This window comes from Ictidomys tridecemlineatus, chromosome 8 (assembly GCF_052094955.1).
Source record: "Ictidomys tridecemlineatus isolate mIctTri1 chromosome 8, mIctTri1.hap1, whole genome shotgun sequence".
NCBI classification, from domain to species: Eukaryota; Metazoa; Chordata; class Mammalia; order Rodentia; family Sciuridae; genus Ictidomys; species Ictidomys tridecemlineatus.
Window position 1 is genome coordinate 52,500,515 of NC_135484.1, and position 14,432 is coordinate 52,514,946.

General features: G+C 40.2%; 2 protein-coding genes across 3 annotated transcripts in view; one reads left to right on the plus strand and one right to left on the minus strand.

Moving 5' to 3' along the window:
* Positions 1-12,413, plus strand: part of LOC120889115 (heat shock factor protein 2-like) — a 136,243-nt gene extending 123,830 nt beyond the window's left edge. The window contains exons 7-8 of one of the 2 annotated variants that reach the window (XR_013424976.1): positions 377-526; positions 6,875-12,413. The gene's annotated coding sequence lies outside the window, so the exon portion shown is untranslated. Of the gene's footprint in view, positions 1-376 lie in introns of both variants that reach the window. The other variant, XM_078019480.1, reaches the window with a different exon arrangement.
* Positions 9,271-14,432, minus strand: part of LOC101973070 (sodium-dependent glucose transporter 1B) — a 28,876-nt gene continuing 23,714 nt past the window's right edge. Inside the window, exons 2-4 of the mRNA XM_078019477.1 lie at positions 14,018-14,186; positions 12,296-12,412; positions 9,271-10,928 (exon numbers count right to left, since the gene is read on the minus strand). Coding sequence (XP_077875603.1) covers positions 9,934-10,928; positions 12,296-12,412; positions 14,018-14,186 — 1,281 coding nt within the window. The 3' untranslated portion in view covers positions 9,271-9,933. The remainder of the gene's footprint in view (positions 10,929-12,295; positions 12,413-14,017; positions 14,187-14,432) is intronic.

Below are 14,432 nucleotides of genomic sequence, written 5' to 3' on the forward strand. Positions count from 1 at the left end.
TCAGTAAAGGGGAAGAACAACATTATGAAAGGACAGTGACCTTTAGCGTTCTCATTCCATGATATACTGGGGAGCAAACCAGACTGATCTCTGTCTTCATGATTTTAGAGTCTAATGAGCTTTGGAGTCATACAAACCTAAACTTAAAGTGTAGCTCAATTTCCTATAAGCTATAGTGTTAGGTAGGAGTTCAGGACACCATGATGGTAGAGATAGGATATTAAAAAGAAGCTGCTGGAGGACAAGAAAAGGAGACAAGTCCTGCCATATTTATAGTAAATCCCATTAACATGACAACTTTTTTTTTTTTTTTAAAGAGAGAGTGAGAGAGAGAGGGGGACAGAAAATTTTTTAACATTTATTTATTTTTTCTTAGACACAACATCTTTGTTTGTATGTGGTGCTGAGGATCGAACCTGGGCCGCACGCATGCCAGGCGAGCGCGCTACCGCTTGAGCCACATCCCCAGCCCATCATGACAACTTCTGCCACTGAGGATTTATCACCATGACAACGCCCAACACAGGTTCAAATTTTTAAATGAACAATGGAAATAAAGTGGGCAGTATTCTAATTAGGTTTTCTAAAGTAACCATGAGGGGAAATATTCTAATTAGGTATAATAAGATAACCAATAGGAGAAAATGGAATAAGGTCTTCAATCAGGTCTGTGTAGGGAAAAGGACACTTCACAGTTTGATATAAGACCTGATTTCCAGACATCAGGGCCTTGAGCCTCTTACTCTCTCACTCAACCTGCTCTGTTCTACCTAACAGAGTACTATCTTCACCTTCAATAAATCTGTACTCTGTTACTTCTGTATGTCTTGCTCAATCCCTTGGACAACAAGGACCTGAATTTCAGCTGAATATCCCAATGGTAATGTTTTGGCCAGCCAGGAAGAAGCCACTTTCCAGGAACATACCCCATCACACCTGCATAAGTCCACCTCTCTTTTCTATCAGGCTTTCCAACAATACCAAGTGCAGACTGAGCAGCAACTGCAGTGGCCCCCCAGGGCATCACTGGGGTGATCAGAAGTTACTTCTGTTCAAAACATTGGGAAATATATAACCTGGAAGGGTGGAGATCCTGGGACCTTATGAAACTCTGTACAGAGTTGCTTAGTCTTCCCGCCACGTGTTTGATCTGGCTTGTTGGAATTTTGGTTTCATTGTTTGTTCTTTCTATCTCCTCATGAGCCTATGTGCTCTCCTTCCACTTCTCAACAAATTTGCTTGCTCATAATGTCATGTCAGAGTTCTTGGTTCTTTGCCACACTCTCAGGGGGCACAGGTCAGGCAGTTAAAAGTCACTAGGGTGCCCTCTGCATAAAGATTCCCATAACAGGATAACCCAGTAGTGGGCTGCAGTTAAGACTTAATCTGTGCTGGATGCAAGACAAAGCTCCCCAATGTAGGCACATTGTACTCTCATCCAATTACTTCAATCCTGTGGCTTCTCCAAATGGAAATTAGCTGAATCAGAGCTCAACATAGCACTGTCTTCCCTTCTTCTCAGTGCCCAGCCGTTTTCTGCCTCCTGTGAGTTGTTGCTCCTTCTCTGTCAATCACTTTTCCCTGCTTTTGGGCATCACCTCCTCCAAAATCCCTACTGTCTTTTCTTTAGATATTTTTCTGAAATTCCCTATGAGGGATGGGAGCTACTAGCTGTAGTTATTATCCATATCTTTAACCATCAATCAAAAGAAAGAAGGCCAAAATAAAACTGGGTCACTTGCCCATTTTCTGGGCTTAATAAGATTACAAAGAGTAGGATAGGGACAGGTTGGAATGCCATTTAGCAGCCTCTCATAAATAGGACTACATGGGTTCTTTTTGGTCCTATGAGTAGGGAGACTAAATAACACTATAAAAAATAATAATAACAATAGTTACCAAGTTTTTAGGAGCAAAAGAAAACACCAGGGAGTTACATGGCTCCTAAAAAGAGTCCAGAACAAAAGGAGAGTCCATATTCAAAAGAGAATGAGGAAAATTGTATACCAGATTGGTAGACAGGGAGCTCATGGTCCTGATCATAGGAACTCAAAATAAGTGGTGCTTGCTGGGTGCTGTGGTGCATGCCTGGAATCCTAGTGGCTTGGGAGGCTGAGGCAGGAGGAAAGCAAGGACAAAGCCAGCCTCAGCACTTTAGCAAAGCCCTAAGCAACTTAGTAAGATCCTGTTTCTAAATAAGATATTAAAAAGGGGTCTCGGTGGTTAAGTGCCCCTGTGTTCAATCCCCAATACAAAAAAAAAAATTGCTCACCCAAAACAGGGGCCAGAGAAGTCTGGCCACAAAGGTTATTAAGGGATTTCTATGGGAATGCCCAGGAAATACCCAATCCCAACATCCTTAATTCTCCAGAGGGATGCCTTGATTGAAATTCAGGGCTCTAGTTACAAGACCTAGAAACTCTCTTCTCTTACAGAACAGCCAACATGGAAGGGACCACCTCCCTTTCGCAGGACTCCCCTCATGGATATATCCTCCATCACTGAAAATGCTTGGGCCCCGACAATTTGAGGGAAAAATGATTACTTGTTTATTCTTGGCCCCAGTGTAAGCTAGGGAATTCAGAACAAAGGCCTCTGAATGGAAGCCAAAATTATAATACCATCTTGCAACCGGACCTTTATTGCAGAAAACAGGCAAGTGCTTGGAAGTCCCCTATATCTAAGCCTTCATGGCCCTCTACCAAAATCCACTTTGCCATGACAAGTTCCCATGAGGAACCCCCAAGGAAACTTCCCCAAATCCCAATATCCTAGATGACCTGTTATTAACCTGCCCTCCTGTCTCTCGGGGGCACTTCCATGTGATCCTCCCAGGGAGGAACCCCACAAGCCACCCCTTTCTCCAAAGCATATAAGCCAACAACATATCAGAAGTGAGGTCATTATGGTCCCTATGACCCCAACACCCTTATGCTACCCCTCAGGGAGGCAGCTGGAGCAAAAGGGCTATAAGGGTCCAAGTTCCCTTCTCTGTTACAGACATTCTTCAGTGTAAGTCAAGAATAGATAAATATTCAGAAGACCTAGATAGATTTGCTGATGGGTTTCAGACCCTAACCATGGGCTTTCATTTGTCCTGGAGAGACATTCAGTTTATCTTAAGAGTATTCTGCACCTTACTGGAGAGGGAATGAATCATTGAGGTAGGGAAGATGATGAAATTTTGCCTGCACTCCAGAGAGAAACCACCCTGTGGAAGCGATAGTTCCAACGAATGACCCTGTTGAGATTACTCCTTCAGGAATGACAAAGACAACCCATCTTCTTGGCAGGGATGGAAAAGGGCATACAAAACCCAATAAATTATGAAATATTAATAATTAATATTACCCAAGGAAAAAAATGAAAACCTTGAAGCATTCTATGACAGGTTAGATGAGGCCTTCCAGAAATATACCAATATAAACCCTTCCTTTATAGAAAGCATTGCCCGATTGGGCCAATATTTCATTAGCCAGTCAGCCCCAGACATGAGGAGAAAAATTACAATATATCCAGGTGGGGTCACAGACCAACAGAAGCCAATTACGAGACTCTGCTGTCACAGTCTTCAACAACAGGATTTGGAGGAAAGTAGGAAAGATCAGAGTAAAGACTGACAGTGAGCCAGACTTATTTATGGCTGCCATAATTGGTAATGTCCTTGAGACCAATAAACTGTCCAGAGGAAATGTAAGAGGACTTCCAGAAAAAGACTTCCTGCTTTAAGTATAACAGCACAGGGCATTGGGCAAGAGATTTCTGACAGCTACTACTGGGTCCACCCTGTGGTAAAACCACCCTGGCACTGGGGGGAATGACTGCCCCCATTCCAAAAGAGGGACTGTGTCAATCAAGATCCTAACAACATAGGTCCTCCTAGATGTAGAAAATGCTGACTGAGGATGCCTGGGGTGACCAGAGAAGCCTTGGATGTTATAGATACGAAAATCTCATTCCTTGTCCATATGGGAGCTAGTTGCTCTGCTTGATCACTTATGAAGGAAAATCTTCTTCCAGGTCTACTTTAAAAAATATATTTTTTAGTTGTACATGGATGCAGTGTCTTTGTTTATTTACTCTTATGTGGTGCTGAGGATCGAACCCAGTGCCTCACACATGGGAGGCAAGCACTTTACAGTTGAACCACACCCAGCCACCTTCCAGATCCACTTTTGTGGTAGGCCTTGAAGGGAGAAACGGAAAGATACTTTATCCCTTCCATATCTTGCCAAGTTGATCCTCTGGTTTTTATTCATGATTTTCTAATAATCTCCAACTCTCCTCTTCCACTGGTAGGATGAGACATAATGGCCAAACTGGGGGCATTCCTCCACTAGGGACCCAGACCTAAAACACAACCTGTGGCCATTTGTGGCCCCATCCCTGAAGAGATTAATTTTCAAGTAAATCCATTGGCTTGGTACACAGAAAAACCAAGAAAAGCTATTTATGCTCACCCAACACCTACAACCCTAAAACATCCCAGCCAATACCCAAATAAAAAACAATATCTTTTAAAAGAAGAGACAAAAAAGGGTTTATACCCTATTATAGATGAGCTCCTTAAACCTTGCCAATCCCCCAGTAATGCCCCAATGTTGCCCATCCTAATACCTAGTGGGGAATACCAGCTAGTACTAGACCTGAGACTTGTTAATGAAGCTGCAGTCTCTATACACCCCTTAGTTGCAGAACCTTATATCTTGCTTTCCCAAATACCAGGAAACACTTCTTGGTTTATGCTGTTGGATCTTAATTATGCATTATTTTTAATCCCATTGCATCTGTAATCCCAATATCTTACTTTTGAAAAGAAAAAATTCTTTTAATAAGGAAAGACAATATACATGAAGAGTCCTCCCCAGGGGTTTAGGGATAGCCCTCATTTCTCTACCTAGGCCCTGGCAAGGGTCTTAAGGGATGATCTCAAGCTCAAGCAGGGAAAAATTCTTCATTATGTAGATGACCTATTAATACGTAGTCCAACCAAGGAGATCTCCAACAAAAACACTATACAGACACTCCATTTTTTGGCAAAAAGAGAATATAAGGTATCTAAAAGGAATGTCCAAATCTTCCACTGGAAGGTAAAACATTTGGGATATATATTAACTCCAGGGACCAGCCAAATCTCCTGACAGGATAAGGGCCATTTGTGAGTTGGCTTTGCTCCTTTTGGAGAATGGCAGGTTTCTGTAGAATATGGATCCCAAACTTTGGCCTCATTGCAAAACCCCTCTCTGAAAGCATAAAAAGGTCAGACTCAGAGCAACAGTAACAATAGGTCTTTGAGAGAAAATGCATCTAAGTCTATATCTTCCTCTACAGAATAAGACTAATACCATCTGCCTCATTGCTGCTTAAGAGTTCAAAGAAGTGAGATAAAAACAGCAGATAATGCTCTAAGTGTGCGCAGAGTTATTATATCTAAGCTGATATGGCTTACATATATTTTTATTGTCCCTATTCCTACCTAAACCTAAACATTTCCTGACTTTAAGCCTCTATAATAACTGAAATGACATATATGATGCGACAATTTGGATAGGTTAAATACAGGATAAAATGGAAGCTTCGAGATGGTATCCCCCCCCCTAGTCCCTATCTTGCACTTTCACCCAAAATGAGCACTTTTCTTTTCCATGTCCTTCAGCAATGACTTTCTGCCTTGCCTCAGGCCTGAAGCAATGGAGCTAGCCTGAAATGGTGAACCAAAATAAGTCTTTCTTGCCTTAAGGTGTTTTTCTCAAGTTTCTTTGTCATAGTGATGAAAAACTAACCCAAGCTTAAAGATGATGGGCTAGTTTACTGTGTGGAGAAGAGTTCAAGAGAGAAAGCATTCGAGTAGAGGCATTCACACTGCTAGCTACTTTTAGCCAAATTTACAGAGAAAATCCGGAACACAAAGGAACAGAAGAGAAAGATTTAAATTTTGAACCAAGTCTAAATAAGGATCATGTGTAAACTTTCAGCCAAGAATGATGTTAATTGCACTGGTAAAAAGGAGCCATGGACAATAGGAAGAATACCTTGAGGCATCTCAGATAGCTGCAGGGCCACCCCTCCCCTCACAGGCTCAAAGGTGTAGAAATGCAGATTTGTTTCAAAACCTTTCCAAAAGAGCCCTTGGATGCCACCTGTACCCCCAAACACTGAAAGATTGTTTTTCTTGCATTTAGCCAGCAAGTCACTCAGAGGCTGTTGTGGTTCAAGTAGACCCCAGTACAGCTCACACTCACGGCAGAGCTTGGTGGTGTCCTCGGGATGCTGGTTTTGCAGGCACACAGAATGAAAGTTATTGGGTCAAGGAAGCTTCTCCAAAGATTTCATGGGAAACTAGGCAGAGTGCTGCAGAGTCAGAATCACTGCAAGCAGCCCCTCACAGGGCAAAGCATGGAGCTGTGGAGGTGAAGCAGAGCTAAAATAGAGACTATGGGAAGGTAGTGAAGTCTGTAGCATGAAATACCTTCCAAGGAACAGGCAATTAGCAGAGCTAGCACAGGAGAGGAGCCAGTGGGGTAAAATCAACAAGGCCACAGGAGTGAGGCTGGCCAGCTCCTGTGAGATCACTTCCTGCCATGGTGTACCTCTATGCTAGACATGCAGCTGTAGGTCTTAATATTTGACCTCACGGGTTAATATCTTGATGTAGTTCAATTCCTCCTTTCTATTCTCATATTCATCCCTTTTGGAGGGAATACTTATTTTCTCTGTCCCATTATCATATCATGGAGTATATAAATTTCCTTTTTCTTTTCTTCTTTTTGTGTGGATATGCGAACAATATGGAAACGGAACGAGGGAATTGTTCATTCTAGTGAAGTGTTTTACCACTGAGCTATACCCCCAGCCCTGTTTTTCATTATTATAGGTATCTATAATTAGGAGTTTGCTTTTGGTTTCAAAAGAAACTTTGGACTTCAGTTTTTTGAGCATCCTTTGGGGACTCCAGGAGATAGACCGGATGCATTTTGGGTGAATGGGCAGGTAAGAAAATGGGACCGACATGAATCTTAGGTGGGTGGAGGCAAATGCTATAGAAGGAATCTCAAGTGTTCTCCTAAGACCCAGGTGTTAAAGGTTTGGTGCCGAGTGGAGCTAGTAGAGCTGATGGGGGCCTTTAACAGTGGGGCCTATTGGAGGTCTTTAGGTCATTGGGGTGGGCCCTTTCAAGCAGTTTTGGGACCCCGACCCCTCTAATTCTCTTTGGCTTCCTGGACATGAGGTGAGCAGTTTTATTCCAACACATGCTCTTGGCTTTATGTATGTGCTTCATTGCTGCAGATCCAAAAGCAACAGAACCAAGTAACTGTAGACTGGAAACTTCAAAACTGTGAACCAAATTCAACCTTTTCTCTTTATAAGTGGACTGTCTTGGGTATTTATATGTTATAGTAAAATAAACCTGACTACACAGTGACCTTCCCATTTTGGACTGTGGAATCCTAGTGAATTTTTCCAGTGTACATTCCAAATTTTATGCCATGTTCTCATGACCGTGTTTCTTTCCCCTCTGTTCCATCTTCTACCGTCTAACAGTAGAAGCTGAGGGTAGATTCCCTGTAGTAATGAGTCAGTCCCCTAGTAGCTGAACAACTGACTGTCTAGGCCCAACAGCCTGAGGAAAAACAGCAAAGGGAGCAGAGCTTTAATTTCCAAGCTTTCACTAAAGGAAAGTAGCATATAAAAAAGAGAAAGAGGCTCTTTCTTGTTCATTTCTCCACCAGCCCTCTTCCAAGCTGTTCGTCTATTACCATGAGCCGGTTGTGTTGGGCATGGGATGTGAAGACCTGTGCACAAGAGACTTGTGTTTATCACTTAAGACAAACCAAAGCAATTTTTTTTTCCCCAAAGGAAATTTTATAGAAATCAGATAAGAGAAAGCAAACATACTATACTCAGGTAGAAATTAGAGGTCATTCAGGATCAACACTTTGGGAGAGGGAAGCAAAATCACTCATCAGTTCTACTCATTTATCAAAGCATAGCCACACCAAAGGATAAGCCACACTCAGATGGAGTTCTCTTTCTCAACACTGACACCAGGCTGCTAAAACACCTTCTTGTCTTTACTTTGGTTTCCCAGGTATTTCAAACTTAGGGAGGAGGAACCCTGGATGGGTAATACAAATATCTCATCTCTAGAAAAGACTGTGCTCCATTATAAGTTGAACTTGCAGTCTGTTGTAATTACCACTGAAAACCAGGATGAAACCTTGAAACAGGGAGACCCAGACAAGGCCTCAAAACACCTGGTTTACAGCTCCAGTACTTATGTAGTCACTCTGTCATAGCTTTTACAATCAGAACATAATATCTTCAAATTCCACCAGAGGAAATATTCACTGGTTTTAAAAAAAAAAAGATTCTGATTTTTAGGGTAATTAAAATATGGGGGAAAGGCATATTTTAGGATCAGTGAAATGTATTCTACAGAAAATTATTCAAAGAATGTATTAAATATTATGTGAATTAAATTGGCACATAATAATAATCAGTAGCATTTCCTTAAAGCTAGTTATCATTTTTTTTTCACTTCTCAGTTGAAATGAAGAATGGGCTGGCATTTACTTTTAATCTAGGAGATATTTTGCACAAACTGTAAAATGTATTAATATTCAATTTGGAAATCGTATGATTTACATTTCCAGGGTCTCGGATAAGGAGGTGTCATAAATGAGACTTTCATTAAGTACCTCATTTACAGCCAGAAACCAGAGACAAGTCTTGAATCTAGGTCTGTTGCAACCTTCTCTGTGTTGTGTATGTGTGTGCTTTTTTTAACAAATAAAAAAATCAAGTGATGCATTAATATTCTTTGGTCTGAAACTACAAATAAAGAATTATTTTTTTCTAAATGTCTATTTCTAAGGAATTATTTCATGAAAGTACTCCCCTTAACTTCCAGGCACAGTATATATGCCTAATAATTTTCTTAGAAAATTCAATCCACACCTCTGGTTTTGCTCTATTAAACAACACTCAAGTTCTCAAAGACAAATGGCTTGTTCACATGGTCTGGAAGTTGGAAATTGTAAAATATTATCTAATCAGACTCATACCCAACACTAGTTGCACAACACGATCTATGTGTTTATGAGATCACTTGGCAGATTATAGAAGACTCAGAATAGCACATCTCAAAAACTTTTTTTTTTTAGCATTTCTTATAAATGAATCTGGAAAGTTTTATCTCCAAAGCAGACTGGAAATAGGCTTATGCTGTCTTCTGACTTTTCTCTTTGGAGATGGAGATAATTCAATAAAGTCAGTACCTTTTATTTTGGTTCTGGCAAGACGATTCTGAGGAGAAACACTAGTGTAACTGGATAAGACTCAAACATTGGTGCATTTGATATTTGGTCAAATGTTCATTAATTTGTTTGTATGGCATTTAAAGCAAGCAAGCAAACAAACAAACAAAAAAAGCTGTGAAAGTGGCCTTAGAGCATTATGTTTTGGTACTTAAAGTTGTTTCTAGATTTTAAAATACAGTTTATGTTAAAATAAATTTTATTAATTTAGAGAAGACAATGTCTGTGAGAAATAGAATTTCTTTAAGATTTTCTCATGTGGTCATCATGAGTGATTGTTTTTTCCTTTACAAGTTTCACAATTATCCTTTGTTCTAAATCTTAGACTGACATTTGGCTTTGGAAAATCACAGTATGTTTTATTTTCCTGAAAGAAGAATAATTTATAATCTTTACTTTTGTTCAACTGGTGTATTGGTGAACTTTTAAATTGAGAGCTAACTGCAATAAAGTAGATGAACAGAGAAAAAAATTAGTGCACTTGAGAGGAACTGGTTGGAGATAACAGAATATTTCCAGATGTCTCTATGATAATATGCCTTGTTGTATCATTCATTTCAACCACTTCAAAATCTATTTTATTCCATTTTTGCTCTTCTTCCCTTCATTCTCTTCTTCATATCCCAGGACTATAGGGCAAAGCTTTCTGTTTCTTATTCTTGATGTCTTCTTTTCGCTGGCGATCCAGAGGCAAGGTGGCTACTTTATACATCACAGGAAATATAAGAGCAGTGAATAGTGCTGCCCCCAAACAGGAGTACAGAACTACTGGCAAATCCAGGTATTGTCCTTGAACCACACCTACTACTGCAGGAATAGCCATTTGTCCCAGGGCACCACCGATTAGAATAAATGCAGCAGATTTCCCACTTATGGTCGTGTATTGCTCAATCCAGGAAACACCACTGGGAAACGTCGCTGCCATTGAGGCCCCATACACCGAAGTGGCAATCCAGAGACAGAGTGGACTCTTGTTGAAAAGCACCAGAAATAAAGATGAAGCCAGGCTGCCAATGTTGCTCAACACAATCATGGTGCCCGGCTGTAGACATGCAGCAAAGAAGATCGCCAGGCCTCTGCAGGCTGCAAAGGTCCCCCAGAAGATGGAGTTCAACCCAGCTGCTTCATGTTCTTCCATGCCAGCATGGGTGGTGGCAAAGGAGAAAACATAAGAGCCATATGTTACCTCTCCTCCAACGTAAAAAAAAAAGAACAAGAAAAGGAGGCAGAGAAGGGTCTTGTGATATTCAGCTCTTCGATATCCCTGAGCAGATGGTTTTGATTTTTCCTGCCTTGAGCTTTTCTTGAAAAACAAAGCAAACAGAAAGAGAGACACTATGAAAATATAAGTGCTGGTAGAAGCATAAGCCCAGAGTAGATTCATGTCATCAGGCAATCCAAACAGAGGGGCTGAGTCAGCTTCAGATGATCCGTTGGTGGCTGGAGACTGAAAGGCAGGCTCTGTGTGGTTTTCAGCAGACACTGAGGTACCCAGTGCCAATTTAGCCAGAACTGGAGCCAGAAAGGCACCCAAGGCAAAACTGAAGTGTAAGGCCTGCATGTGTGGGGCTCCTTCATCCCCCCAAATAGCCAAGATGAGGACGTTACCACCTGCCAGGAAAAGATGGAAAAATGCTTTATGTTAAACTCAGTAAAATTTAAAAAAAAAACATGACTGTGAAAACAAGGCTAAGTTTGTATTACCTGGCATTATGTTTTAAGTTATCAAATATTGCATCTGAGTCAATTCTCTAATTAAGGAACTCTTAACCTATGACCCCCAGAGGGCTATGCCTTACCAACATCTCATACACATACATGGAATTCTACAGGAACTAACTCCAAGAGCCAGACACTTTCACAGAAAATTTTTATAACAGTGCTAACACCATCCTGCAGAATAATATTTATAGACCTATTTATTGTAAATATTTAAAATATATTTTTACTAGGTAAAATTTATTTATTTATTTTTGCTACCAAGCCTTGAACCCAGGGGCACTTTTTAAATATCCCCAGCCTTTTGAAATATTTTATTTGAGACAGGGTCTCACTAAGTTGCTCAGGGCCTTGCTAAGTTGCTGAGGCTGGCTTTGAACTCATGATCCTCCTGCCTCAGTCTCCTGAGCCACTGGGATTATAGGTGTGCACCATTGTGCCCAGCATATTAGGTAAAATTTTATACCAGATAGTGCTCAAATTACCAAATCTATACACATTGGCAACTGATAGTCATTTTGGAATATTATTTATTTCTCTATAAAAACAGACGAAAATCACTTCCAGGAACCTTAATTCTGCAGGACTCGTGCATACTTGTTACATGGAACAAGCACACCTTTTGCTTTCCTTGTCTCTACAACATCTACAAAGGCCAGAAGCATCATAGCCTGGCTTTTTAAAAAATTAGATATTTTCAAATAAATACATAATTCCATCTCTCTTTTTACAAACAAAGATTAAAGAAGAAAACATATCAAGTAATATTACAGGAGGGAAGGGAGGCACAGAAAGTTGGATTCAGTGCTAAACAAATATAACTCACATTTTTTAGTAGCTTTTAAAAGTCATTATAACATATGAAGAAATAATGCTGTGAGATAATAGAACTTTTGAGAGAGAGAGAAAGAACAGGAAAAAAAAAAGTAAAAATCAGTATACACTTCTACACTCCAAATGAAAATCTGTAAATTAGCCACAGGAGGGGATCCTTCCTGTTTGGATGCTGTAATTCAACAATCCTCTCAAAGAACTGAATCATTTTAATTTCACTTCAGAGTTGGCTGCTCAGAAATTGGTTCCCTAATTGGTAAAAAGAGTAGCTACTAGAAGGAAGGTTCTCACTGGGTGACCTCATGAACAGCTCAAAAGTTTATGTCATTTCAAGGGCATTGCAAGTGACACTTCACTATTCTCCATCCTTCTTTTCCTAGCAGTAGTGACCTGATCCCAGAGTTGATAATGAAGGCCTCACTCACCTGTATCCAGAATGCTAAATGAAACACCCATGACCGACATCATGACAATCAGTAACACTGCTGTCTTGCAGAAAGGGATAAAATAAAGACACACTGTGGTGACCACCAGTGACACTCCTGAGGAGAAAGGTAATAAAGTCAGCTATAAAAAGCAGTATTCATGAAGAGTCATGAGTCAACACCATAATACTTCTAAAAATGTAAAATAAGATCAAATTAAAACTGGGTAATCTTGAGAAGCTAAGAGTTGCCACTTTTATAAATGCTTTTGTCACTTCAAAACTTTATAATCTTTATGAACTATAAAAGATAAATTACAGCCAGGCACGATGGTGCATGCCTGTAATTCCAGCAGCTTAGGAGGCTGAGGCAGGAGGATCGCAAGTTCAAAGCCAGTCTCAGCAATTTATGGAGGCGTTAAGCCTTCAGTAAGACCCTATCTCTAAATAACATGTTAAAAAAAGACTGGAGATGTGTCTCAGTGTTTAAGCACCCCTGGGTTCAATACCCAGTACTACCCCCCCAAAAAAGATAAATTACTGCAACATGAATACAATTCTAGTGTTATAAACAACTTAACTATAAATTATATCACAAAGATATGTTTGATAACAAAAGAGGCAGAAATTCTTTCATTAAATGTTTCTTATTTAAGAACCAAAAGGAACTTCTAGATGAGGTAATAAATTAAAAAGCCAAAAAGAAAATTCAATTAGCATAGTGGTGTATTATAACTTAAAAACACTAGTTTGGAGAATGGGAGGAAAATAGAAGATTCTTATTGTTGGACTGCCATGTAGCTCTGTGGTAGAGCACATATGTAGCATGTGCAAGACCTTGGGTTTGATAATCTGGACCCAAATAAAAATTTTATACACACACACACACACACACACACACACTCACTCAAAAACTGGCTACATTTTATATTAGAGCTTGCTTCTATGCTTTTACAGCCAAAGAAAGATTCCACAATTACTTGCTTTGTCATTATTAAACCATCAATTCATTCATATGTGAATATATAATATTTATTCATATATTCTTTCAATCTACTTTAGAAATAAGAGAATTTATTCACCAGAAGTAATAGACTGTGCTCCTTCTTCAAAAGTGCATTATCATATCAATCTAATTTTTTAAGTGTGTTAATTTATTCAAAACCAGTATGTTAAAGCTTTACCATCTATTTCCTGGTGAGGTAGAACAGTCTGGGGTCATCACTGACATGGGGCAGCAGGAACAAAAAGGAGCCTACCTCAGTTCACTCACCATCTCCTGCCCCTTCACTTCCAACCCAGACTCCATAGAGCCAGGGCAGATTCCAGGAGCTCCTTTTGAGCTCTGTGGCCCTGGGAGAGCTGCCCTACACCCTGATGAGCAGAGCCTTTTGGACAATCATTGGGTGACCCTGGAGGGATGCCTAAAATACAGTCAAGGTCAGGAAGTCCAAGCATTGCTAACACACACACACACACACACACACACACACACACACACACACATACCTGAGGGCTGATCTGAGTTTCCAGAGGGCCCAGCACAGATTCCCCTGAACTGCCAAGGTGAGAGCAGGACCATGGAAACCCAGCTTCCACGGAGGACACCAAAACACCATCCATTTCGGTTGTCAACCTCTCTGCAGGCTACCATTTTCATACTTAAAGGCAAGTTGAATATTCTTTGAAAATCACAAAGAAATGAAAATCGGTGTCTACTTACCCAAAAGTAAAAAATGATTCATACGGTCAAAAAGAATGCCACTAAGCACAAAGCCGCTCATATATCCAAAAGCACGACCCACAAATATTTCAGAAAGACTGCTGATATTTCGGTTCACATTTCTTGCCAAATCTTGAAACGTAGGTCCCAGTATAGCAATTGCTGTTCCCTGAAATTTATGAAAACAAAAATCTTTTCCTTACAAACAAAATAATATCTATATAATTTGTATCCATCACAAAAAGTGGTGGGTGAGATACAGATGCAAAGCAGAGAATTATTTTAAGCCACATTGCAAGGAAAAAATGTACAATGACAATACTAATACTACTAGAGCCATTGATTCCTACATTGATTCACCTATTTCCTGGTGAGGTAGAACAGTCTGGGGTCATCACTGACATGGGGCAATAGG